The sequence below is a fragment of the Equus asinus genome, chromosome 1 (genome assembly GCF_041296235.1).
Source record: "Equus asinus isolate D_3611 breed Donkey chromosome 1, EquAss-T2T_v2, whole genome shotgun sequence".
Lineage (NCBI taxonomy): Eukaryota > Metazoa > Chordata > Mammalia > Perissodactyla > Equidae > Equus > Equus asinus.
Genome location: NC_091790.1, coordinates 122,384,477 through 122,396,605, shown reverse-complemented (window position 1 = coordinate 122,396,605; position 12,129 = coordinate 122,384,477). Strand labels below are relative to the sequence as shown.

At 35.4% G+C, this 12,129-nt stretch overlaps 1 protein-coding gene across 4 annotated transcripts in view; it reads right to left on the bottom strand.

Moving 5' to 3' along the window:
• Positions 1–12,129, bottom strand: part of ADGB (androglobin) — a 172,883-nt gene that overhangs the window by 116,928 nt on the left and 43,826 nt on the right. For all 4 annotated transcript variants that reach the window (XM_070506834.1, XM_014850646.3, XM_070506839.1 and 1 more), the window contains exons 6-7: positions 5,818–5,957; positions 3,022–3,108 (exon numbers count right to left, since the gene is read on the bottom strand). In XM_070506834.1, the coding sequence (XP_070362935.1) occupies positions 3,022–3,108; positions 5,818–5,957 (227 nt within the window). The remainder of the gene's footprint in view (positions 1–3,021; positions 3,109–5,817; positions 5,958–12,129) is intronic.

Genomic DNA, 12,129 nt, shown 5'->3' with positions numbered 1-12,129 from the left:
TGTAAAATTTATGCAGTCACACAACTAGCAAATGATAGAATCAAGATTCAAACAGATCTTTCTGAATTCAAAGCCCATTTTTTCCCCCTCTACAATATAAAAAATGTTACGCTATGAAAGAGAAATATTCAAATATGATAGGATGAGACTATATAAATTCTTAGACAGTTAGGCTTAAATATGGAGTGGTGGGGTGCTTTATTCACCAATCAACTACACCAAGAGCAGAGACGTTTGCCAAGAAAAGAGTCATCTCTTCATTTGAAACTGTCAGACTTCTAATATCCACGCAGACATGTTACCCATTGTGTTTCTAGTATAATATGGCAAGTTAGAAGGTCTTTTTTTTTTTGTTCCAAATGGTAAAATTGTACTAATTGTAGAGCATAAGAGGCAAGGCCCACAGTTGCAAATGGAGCAGTGTTTCCCTTTGGTACTCCTGGGGGAGACTGGAAGGGAAAGAGTTTGCTGGAGATGCCACAAAAGTCTTCTCACCCTAACTGATTTTCACATGGGAAAAAAATCAGTAGTCAACACAAGTTTGAAACTTTAATTCTCCTTGACCCCTATAAAACCATGACTACAACAGGCCAAGCCCCTGAGGGGCTTTCTCTGCACACTCTAATCCTTCCTAGGAACAGAAACATCCCGCCCCTTAACATACCATGGCTTTGGTGACTGTGCTCCTGCCTTCAACCCCTCCTCCTTCATTTCCTTCAAACCAACAGAAGAGGAGGCTCACATTAAGTCAGCACTTTCTCCGGGAAGCCGTATCTGACCCCTGCCTGCACCTTTGGCAGATAGTTGATTGCGCCCATATTTCAACTTAAACTTTTCTTGACCATCACTTATATACTGTTTCATGACGCTCTTTTCATTTAAAATCACATATATATATACACACACACACAAATTAACTTTGGAATTTTATAGTATAATTGTAATTTAAAATTATATGAGGAATGTGGTAGAATGTTCATAAGAAAAAAATCCTACAAATTATGACCTAGATCAAAGAAAATATCTATCTCTTACTTTTTAGTTGTATTTAGAAGAAAACTGATAAGTGTGAATGTCTGATTTAGTCTCATTTATTCTTCTTTAGACATTTTCCTGTTTCCAGAGTTTGCTTATTAACTACCACACATATTTCTAGATTACATTAAACAATCTAATGAAAGTCGTCAGGGAAGGGAAAGAAACTTTCATTAATTATGTCTCTACCTTACAGTAGCTACTTTTTCTGACACACTCGCCTATTCACTTAATCTTTAGAACTATAGATCGTAGGTCATTTTATCCGTTTTACATATGAAGAAACTGGGGCCCAGAGAAATTACATTACTTGTGAAATTCACATAACTTGAAATTCAAAGTGTAAGGATGTAAGTCTAGCTATATAGTTCTGAATCCAAAGCTCCAGCTTTTTCCCCTGATATCATTTTCATAAGCAACCATAAATTCATGCAAACTGAACATCTAAAATCTTTCAAGTTTATTATTAATTACTAATGTAGTCTCATAATTATGAAAGTATATGAACACTTTTCAGTTTTCATATATGATTTCACTGTATGATTCTAGAAAGAGAAAATTCACAATTCTTAATTTACTAATTTTCTAGTTGTGAATAATTCTGATCTCCTGTTTCTTTCCACTCTCTGTTAGACTTCTGATGATTTCATGTCTCTGGTGTCTTTGTTGACTACTGGGCAGGGAAAATTAAGGCAAAATTGTAAGTATTCCATCAACATTGAAGATAAATTTTAGAAAAGTCCATACTTTTGAATCCAATTCTCTCTCTACCTCTCTCCACTAACATTACCCATATTATTTCAGAAATATTCTCTTTTCTTAGATATCTGAAAAGGATTTTCCATGAGAAGATCTAACAGGGTGCCATCTGGACCTTACCTTAACATGGAAACACAAGGTAAGCTCTCCTTCAGGAAAGTGGTCCTTCAAAGATGACATCTACCCTCCCATTTTTTTCCTGCAAATATTTTTATTTGGACCAAGCAACAGCTGGCTTAGCCTGCTGAAAGATGCTTTAAATGGTAGAATCCATGTTACTAGGGCCTGTCTTCAATCTCCGCTAACCAGGACCTTGGGGAATGGTAGCTTTCCAACCTCAATCCAAGATCAGAGATGATCCAAATTGATAACTCTACCATGGATTTGATCTTCTTGTAAAAATCAGCATCTGAATTGATAATATGTTCAGATCTATTGACGTAATTCTTTTCTACACACCTTAACCAGATTAATTTCCAGTGGCAACGGCAATATGATCAAATTGTATGTCTGTAACCTTTATGTATGAAATAAAAGTATTTGTGAATTTTTAAGTAAGCATTACATTAAATGGTCTCTCTTTTTTGGACACGGATCAGCAATCTCTATATATCTAGAATATAGGAGAGAAAGACTGTGAGCTTTGGACCCAGCAAGACTTACATTTAAATCTTGTCTCCTCCAGGTATAATATGCCCAGCTCTGGGGAATTGAACCACTCCAAGCCTCAGTGTCCTCATTTGTAATGACGTATACCTAGCTGATGGGGTCATATGGATGATTAAACAAGATAATCTTCTCAGCACTGTGGTTTTTAATGAGAAATAATATATCAAAGTGTCTAATGCCTAATAGGTGTTTTATTATTAATTATTTCCTAGTATGTGTGGCCAATTAAAACTTGCCTTTGTGTTTGTGTATTGAATAAGTGTAGTAGCTGCATAAGTGTATAGGGATGGCTGTAAGTATTTTACCATAATAAATAATTAACATTGTTTTAATATTTATAATTCAGATATTTAAGAATTAAATTGACAATAATGCAAGGAAACAGAATTTATCCTGAAATTCTGAAGGAATTTTATATAATACTATAAAATATTATTCCCCCAAACATTTTGTAAAATTTGACTTTTCTTGAAATTTTCTTAAAGACTAAGAATATTTTAAAGAAAATTTAGTGTGGAAGAAATAAAAAAATATAAATAACTTAATGGTCAAACCTACTGGAGAGAAATGACTTCTGGTAGCCACCCTGTGAGAGCATGAATAACCGTGAACTCGCCCAGTTCTCGCCTCTCGGCTGCATGGATGCTAAAAGAGCAAACACACAGTGGCATAGTTAATAAAACTTGAAAACAGAGAGAGCCATATAAGGAATAGGAATCTCTAATAAACAGTGATATAATAGTAAACGTAGGGGTCATACTGGTTTTACATCATAGTACAAGAAAACACTGTTCCAACAGCCAGACGACTCATTTTCTTAAAGCACTTAAATAGATCCAATGATCAAATTCCATGTCTATTTACAAAACATACTTGTAAGCTTTATTTTTAAAATATGTAGATTAATATTAATGTCACATACATAAACATATTCGTACATATATTATAAAATATGTAAATATAGATATATATTTTATATATTCAATATACTATCCTGTTGTTCCTTTAAAAATAGAACAGTGTCTTTCATCTTTCTGATTTCAGTAAGTATTCTAAGATGCCTATGAGGCTGTGTATTAAGTCGGTCTCATACATGGGAGGTCAACATGGGCATCAGACATTCTTAATTAAATCCTTAGATAATTTCAGAGGTTGTAATTGACCAAATATCATTCTTCTCATTTCAGTCCTTTTATTTTTTACTTTTTTCTGAAGTGATTAGTCTATTTACATTAACACACATAAATGTCATCTCCTTATTCTGCGCAGGAGTCATAGGGTTAGTCAACCATATGCCAATGGTGGTGAATGATGGTATTGACTGACGTATATACCCTTTTCTTCAGAAAGAAGCCTTGCTATCTTAGTCACACGTTCCATCATTTATAAATTTGCATCGGTTTGGTGTCTACAGATTATGAATTTGATGTGCCCACATATCTCAGGGATAACAAGAATCTATTGGGATAGCTCACAGTCTAGTCTAAACTCCCCTTTGGGTAATCTTATTTAGGAAGTGATTGTGCAAACCTCACAGAACTAATGCTTTCTCATTTGTATATCTCACAGTGATATGAAATAACCACTATATATTAATTTTTTAATGTAGAAAGTAACCACTATATACTATAAAGTACGAAAATAATCACTATAAACTATAAAATCTGAGAAAAATTTACTGACAATTATAAATTGTGCCACATGGTGCTGGTTTCCACTAGAAAGCCTGAGAAATGTCTTATATTTAGTCTCATCCTTTATTTCCAAGCTGGATTTATTTATTTTTAAAAAAAACAATAATTCTATTACTCAAGTTGCTATAAAATTCCACTGACCTATTGCTTTAAGAAAGATGAAACGCCTCTCCAATTATCCAGCTCATGCATTTAATGCTTCACTGGACTTGCAGCTCTAATTCGCAGAACTTCTAGTTAGGTCTGAGAATTAGGAATATTAGGAATCTTATTTTCTTTCCAAATCAACAAACATAGTTGTCATCACTGTGAATACTTTGTAATATTCTAAAAAGATCTCGACTGAGTTTTTCAGAAAACCTTGAAATTAAGGGTTTGCAAGCTGAGGAAAGCAAATTCCCCATAGAAAATTGAGGGTTGCTGAGAGAACAGAGAGATGAAGAGGACGGGTGGGAGTGGCTGTTTTTGTTGTGTAGCCCTGGGAGACAAAAACGAAGCCCAGCCAAAAGAAAACCCAGGAAAAGCGGACCAGGCCTCTGACTGATAGTGCTACGTTCACAGAAGGGGAGGAAGCTGAGCTTTGAGCAAACAGCTGAAGTGGTCTGTTAAAAAGCACGTGGGTGTGTTCTGTTGAAAACCAGATGCTGTGACACACTGCAGGGGGGAGAAGGGGATGAAATTCAAGCTGGCCCAGAGTATGTGAGAATTCTCCCACTGCATGTGATACAAAGTGGCCATGTGTTCACATCTCAAGCGTCCAAGCTTTTTCCATTGCTAGGGCCAGAATGGAATGACCACAGATCTCTGCAAGTGGAAGCTAAAAGAATAACCGTAGCAGACAAGTGTCATATGCATTGGTGCATAAGCCATGCAGAAATACAAGACACAAGCAGATTTCACACGAACATTCAAGAAATGTGAATAGTTTTGTCATGAATGTATTAAAAGGGACCAACGTTGGGGCTGGCCCCGTGGCTGAGTGGTTAAGTTCGCGTGCTCCGCTGCAGGCGGCCCAGTGTTTCGTTGGTTCAAATCCTGGGTGCAGACATGGCACTGCTCATCAAGCCAGGCTGAGGCAGCGTCCCACATGCCACAACTAGAAGGACCCACAATGAAGAATATACCACTATGTACCGGGGGGCTTTGGGGAGAAAAAGGAAAAAAATAAAGTCTTTAAAAAAAAAAAGGGACCAACGTTAACAAAAGCATCAGAAGTACGCTGACACCCTTCAGAACAGTTCAGGTTTTTCAAACTTAGTAAATTCTTGCTGCATAAACAGAACTTAAAACTTTAACTGGATTCCAGTATACATTATTCAGGATTTAGATGAACCAATATTTTCCCGTACAAAACAACTTCTCCTATTAAGCTGACACATTATTTGCTCTGATTGACTTTCCGTTCACAGTAAGAGAGCACTGGATACAGAACAAAGTTTCAGTACTTTTTCTAGGGGGAATTTTTTCTTATTTCTGGCTAATCCAATACTTCAAATCAGTGGCTTTGACATATTCATTTTTATATTAGAAAGTACACATTGTTTGGAAAGAAAACTTTTAAATTAACTTTTAAAAATTAAAGCTATGCAATATAGATTCATAATTGTTGTTTGCCTTTTTGTTTTTATGCAAGTAAGCAATAATTTCTCCTTCTACGTACTCAACATTTGCCAGTTTAATGATAGCTTTAGACAGAAGCATTGGCCAGAGTTCAAATTCACAGGTTGTAGCTGGAAGCAACAGATTGTTATCTTCATCAAAAGGCAGAAAGTCATCAACAGTTATCTTTCTCCAGCAACCCTACAAATGAGAGGAGAGGAGTATGCCATCAGTGACTTATTTTCTCTCACATGTTATTACACACTGCTGATATTACTGTTTACTGTTTTACATTTTATGTTAGCTTCTTACATCTAAGGACTGACATATTGGTTTTCAACACTACTCTGGCTGCCCATTTTAGCTTATTATTTTAATTAATATAATTACAGCACATCCACATCTATGTCAATAGCGTCATTATTTATGAGATCCTGTAAGCACATTCTTGGGCGCCCCATGCTATGTAATGCAGTAAATTAAAATGTTTCAAATGGCATAAACAAAAATTATACAACCATGGATGAGTTTGGGCATAATTAAATAACTTAATATAGTCATAATGCAAATTCCCCAAATATAGCTTTAGTAATTATTGTTTATCCTAATAGGCTCAGTGATCTTATACCTCCAATTATCGTATTACCCCTATTATTAATTAATGATCAAATTTTTTGACATGAAGTTAATACTTTAATAAAATCATTATATTTCCCTGCATACATATTACTTGATAATTAAACGCTTGAGCCAAATGATAACATTAATGATCGTGAACTCGAAGATTTTTTTAAACTTTGGTTTTACATGTGAAATTTTCTGGTGATTTATTCCTTTGCATAAGATATATTTTCGGCAGTGATGCAAGCATTGTGAACCCAAAGCTCTGCATAACACATGGCCTAAACCATTGAATTGCTTATAGTCCAGTGATGGAAGGTATATACGCAAACAATACAAAATATAATATGTTCGAAGTGCTTTAGGACCAGAAAGGAAAGTGTGACTAATTTTGCATCGGGGAAGTCTTCATAAGAAGGTGACATTTGTACTAAAGATACAAAGGACAATATATTTTTCCCAGGTAGATAGGAGCAGTAGGATGAAAAAATATTGTCTTTCTATGACACTTGTAACTCTGAACTCACATTGCCTTATTTCGCAGTTATATGTCTTTTTCTTTCTTCCCTAAGAGATGATGTAGGACAAGACAGGGTCAAAGGCACAGGTGCTTAGCCACCTCCTGTTCTGATTCAAATGAAATGACCCAAAAGAATACACAGTGAAATGAGCCAGATACGAAAGGACAAATATTGTGAAATTCTAAGTGGAATCATTTCCATTTACATGAGATGCCTGGAAAAAGCAAATTTATAGAAACAAAAAATACCATAGAGGTTACCAGAGGCTGGGAGAAGAGGGGAAGGAGTAGTCGTTGTTTGATGGGTATGGAGGTTCTGTTCAGGATAATGAAACAGTTGAGGAAATAAATAGTGGTGACGGTTGCACAGCACTGTAGAAAGACACAATGCCTCTGAATTGTACATTTATAATGGCTAAAATGCCAAATGTTATGCTATGTGTATTTGACCACAATAAAAAAATAGTAAAAGGAATCCCCTTCCTACACTTTGATTTTCAAAAAAATCTTTAAAGGGGACAGCTGGATTTTTATGAAGGAAAAGTTTTAAGCAGCCATCAGAACTTGTTAGACCAGTTCAACAAATATCTCCTGCTTCCAGAGGATCAATGATAACATATTTCAATGAAGAATGCATTGATTACTAAGCACTATTGAACTTCACACTTTAAATACGTGAACTATATGGGATGTGAATTGTAGCTCAATAAAGCTATTACCAAAAAAAATGCACAGGAATGAATGCTCAGTATTAAAAATCTAAACCATCATTTGACTGGAATTATAACAATTTTCTTGGAAAGTTTTTTGATTCATTGATATTAACACATTGGTTGGTTGCATCCTTAAAAAATAAAATATTACATGTATATATGTATAAATAATTTATCTGAGACCTCATTATAGAACATTGAATTGTTTTTGCATTTAGTATTTTTTTGTTATAGCATATAAATTATGTATATTGGACATTTTTCACTGAGTTTACTGTGTTAGCACCATATAATTTTAAAAGACCATCAAAATGTTTAAGTATAGAATGTTTATGAAGGAAGATGCCTCCTTTGTTAATATAAATATAAATTACTAAGATCCTTTAGACGGTTTCTTTCCCCAGTGGAGTCAATGGACAGAACCATGACTTCCATCCTCCCACTGCAATAAAGAGGAGGTGCCCTGCCCTGGGAGAGCCTCTTGGAGGAATGAAGTGGCACACTTTCCCCTCCTCAAGTTGTGCTAAGGAGATTATCGGGTGGAGTCTTATCATCTGGGTAATGAACAAGAGTGGCAGACAGCATAGGACTGCACAGGCTTTATAAACTAAACCACCTTTGAAACAAAGCCCACAAAAGTGAGCCAGGATGCACATTCTCAATCTAAACAGGTCGACTACCTGCTAAAATGGAAATTTTAATTAGGAACCAGAGTCATAAAACATCACACTAACAATATCCAGGAAACTGTCCAATATTATCCATCATATCAAAGCCCAGGAACATCTCAATTTCAATGAGAAAATACAATCTATGGACCACAGCACCAAATTGATAGGGAGGTTAGAATTTTTAGGTAAGAAATGTAAAGTCTTGTCATAGAAATGCTTCAACAAGCAATTACGAATACTCTTGAAACAAATAGAAATTCTCAGCAAAGAAACAGAAGATGTAAAAGAGGAAAACATGAAAATTTTGAACTTAAAATTGAACAAACAAACAAACTTGTCACTAGATCAATAGTTGAATACAGATGGCAGAGAAATTAGTGAAGTTAGATCAATAGAAACTATAAACAGCAAAGAAAAAACAGATTTAAAGAAAGGATATGAGCCTCAGGGACCTGTGAGACAATGCAAAAAGATATAACCTTTAATATCTTTGGAGTCTCAAAAAAAGAGGAAAAAAGAATGTGGGGCTGAAAATATGTTTGAAGAAATAATGGCTGAAAACTTCCCAAATTTGTCATAAAACATAACACTACAGATTCAAGGAGCTCAGAATACCCCAAACAGGATAATTCCAAAGAAATCTACACCAAGACGTGTCAAATTCAAACTTCTGAAAACTCAAGACAAAGGAAAAAACCCTGAAAGCAGCCCGTGAGAAAAGACATGTTACCTGTAGGAGAACAGCAGGCTGCTCTTCAAAAACCACACAGGCCAGAAGGAAGAAGCACACTGTTTTTCAAATGCTGAAAGAAAAGGACTGTCAACCCAGAACTCTGTACTGAGAGAAAATATCCTCTAAGAATAAGGGCGAAATAAAAACATTTTCAGATAAAGGAAAGATAAGATAATGTGTCACCAGGAGATCAGTTCAAAAAGAATGGCGAAAGGGAATTGTTCAGAGGTAAAACAAAAGAAAAAAAAGAAAGAAAATGGAACATTAGGAATGAAGAAAGAGCAAAGGAAAGAGTAAGCTTATGGGTAAATGACAGCACATTCTTCTCCTATTGAGCTTTTAAAATTATATTTGATATTTAAAAATTTTTTTAATTTAATTTAAAAACTTTAAAATTTTTTAAAATTTGACTTTTTGATGAGGGTCTTAATATGTATAGAGAAAATATTTAATACGACTATACTATAAAGGAGGGATATAAAGGGACCTAAATAGTGGTTAAATTATATTCCAATTTAAGTGGTAAAATATTGATATTAGTGGACTATGATAAGCTATGTATGTATAATTTCATCCCTAGAGCAACCACTAGCAAAAAATCATATAAAGAGATATACTCAAAAACACTAGAGATAAACAAAATGGAATCCTAAAGAACATTCAAGAAACACATAAGAGGATGGAAGAAGAGACAGATACGAAAAGTAACAGAAGTAAAAGGGTAGACAAATAATAAAATAGCAGACAAGTCCCAATTATATCAAATATAATTGCACACAAATCAAAATACAAGAGCAATTTGAATATACTTATCAAAATTAAGAAAGTGCATATGTTTTGACAGAAAAATTGCACATGTAGAAATCCTAGGAAAATACAGTCAGGCAAATGGACAAAAATTTATATACAAAGAAGCTATTTTACCCCACTGTTTCTACCGGTAAAACACTGGTCATAACCTATATGTCTGTTGATATGAAATTAGCAAAATATGTATAGTTATTGTTACACTCGAACAATGGAGTAGAAGGTACATCAATATCTATTAGCATAAGAAATGTCCACAGTTAGGGAAAAAATACAGAACAATGGGTACCGTATGATCCTACTGTTGCTATAAATTCTATACAGTAGGTTTACATATAAGAACAAAGTTTAGGAGGATATACAGAAATCAGTCACTATGTTGTCTGTATAGGTGGAATCATGGGGAACTTTCATATTCCACTTTGAAAATTTTAATAGTGTTTGAATTTGGTTTATTAAGAGCATATATAATGTTAATAATAATGAAATAAGAATAAAAATAGTTCCATTTTGGAAAAAAATAATTGAATGATAGAAAAATAATTTGTCAGGGTATATATCTTGCAAACAGTGTTCCTCGAGTTCAAAGATCAAAAATGTCACTGGGTGGGAGAGAGTTTGTTTGAAACATCGATGCGGTCTCTGCCCAGAGACTCTGACTAGGGGTCTGTGCTGGGGCATGGGAAGCACCATAGGAGATGTTGATGCTGGTGGTTTTCTGCACTCCATAGTTTAAGAAACTGAATTCTATAATAATATTGTGCTTAAAAAGTATAAAGGTCAATCAAAAACAAATGCTGGGGTCAGCTGGGTGGCATAGTGGTTAAGTTTGCGAGCTCCACTTCAGCGGCTCAGAGTTCACAAATTCAGATTCTGGGTTCAGACCTATATGCCACTCATCAAGTTATGCTTTCAGAGATATCCTACATACAAAATAGAGGAAGATTGGCAGAGATGTTGGCTCAGGGCCAATCTTCCTCACCAAAAAACAGAACAAAAACAAAAGCTAACACATTTTTCATACCAATAGATTGATAGCAACGTGGGAAAATTGTTGGTCCCAACGTGTGTGTTTTCTCTGGTTATTCAGAGACAAATGACAGCATTGGGACACTCAAAGAAAGGCTGCCAAGATTAATACAGACTTCAAGTGGAGAGAGAGAACTAAATTGCTTCTTTCAGGGGAGCCAAAGGAATGCTGAACTTGGAAAGCACCTGCCTGGCAAGACTGTATGTGGCCCAGGAGCAGCATTAATACTGCCAGGTGCAGGAAGAGAAAACGTCTCTGTTTTATAACAATGTCCTTTATGCTGCTCAGTGAATTTTTACCTGGCTGATGTCAAAGAATCTTGAGGCTATTTACTTAGAATCCAAACTGGAAATAGTAGGAGTACTTTTACGGGGAAAATGATATGCTGGTGTGAAGATCTGAACTTTAAACATCATGCAGAGAGGCTGAGAGCTTGGTTTACTTCAAAGAAGTGATTAAGGTAAATACTTCAAAGGACAACAAGAAAGAGGGAGAAGAATATATGTACAGTTGACCTTTCATTTCCACGGGTTCTGCATCCTGGATTCAACTAACAGTAGATCAAAAGGCTTACAATGGTTGCTTGTGTCTCTACTGAACACGTATAGAGTTTTTTTTCTTGTCATTTTCCCCTAAACAGTACAGTATAACAACTACTGACACAGCAAGTACATTGCCTTAGGTATTATAAGTAATCTAGAGACGATTTCAAAGTATACAGGAGGATGTATGTAGGTGAAGGGGAGGAAGGCATTTCCTCTACCCTCTCTGGGTCCTCCTGGCTAAACAATGAATTAATTCACATGAGACAAAATAATAGGAGAAAATCAAACAAAGCTTTATAACATGTATACATGGGAGAGACCCAGAAAAACTGAGTAACTTGCCAAAATGGCAGAAGCTCTCACCTTAAATACCATCCCCAGCTAAAGACAAAGGAGGATGTTGGGGGTGGGGGGAGTCAGTTATGGGAGATTACCAGAAATGCACAATAAACAAAAGTAAGATTATTATGCAGATTTAAGTCCTTGTCTTCTGCACTGATAAGAGTTTCCAGAGATAAGGTCATACACCTTCTTCCTGGTGCAGAGAGGAAGACACCTTTACAGATGGAGATTTCCTTTACAAATGCAAATGTCTCTTACAAAGGGTAACTTCTGCTTTTCAGAATTTCTCTCCTGTCCGCAGTTTTTAAAAGTAACCAGACCAAAATAATCCTCATGCCAAAGAGGCACATCTTGGGGTGGCCAATTCCAGTCCCCCACATAGGTTTCATGC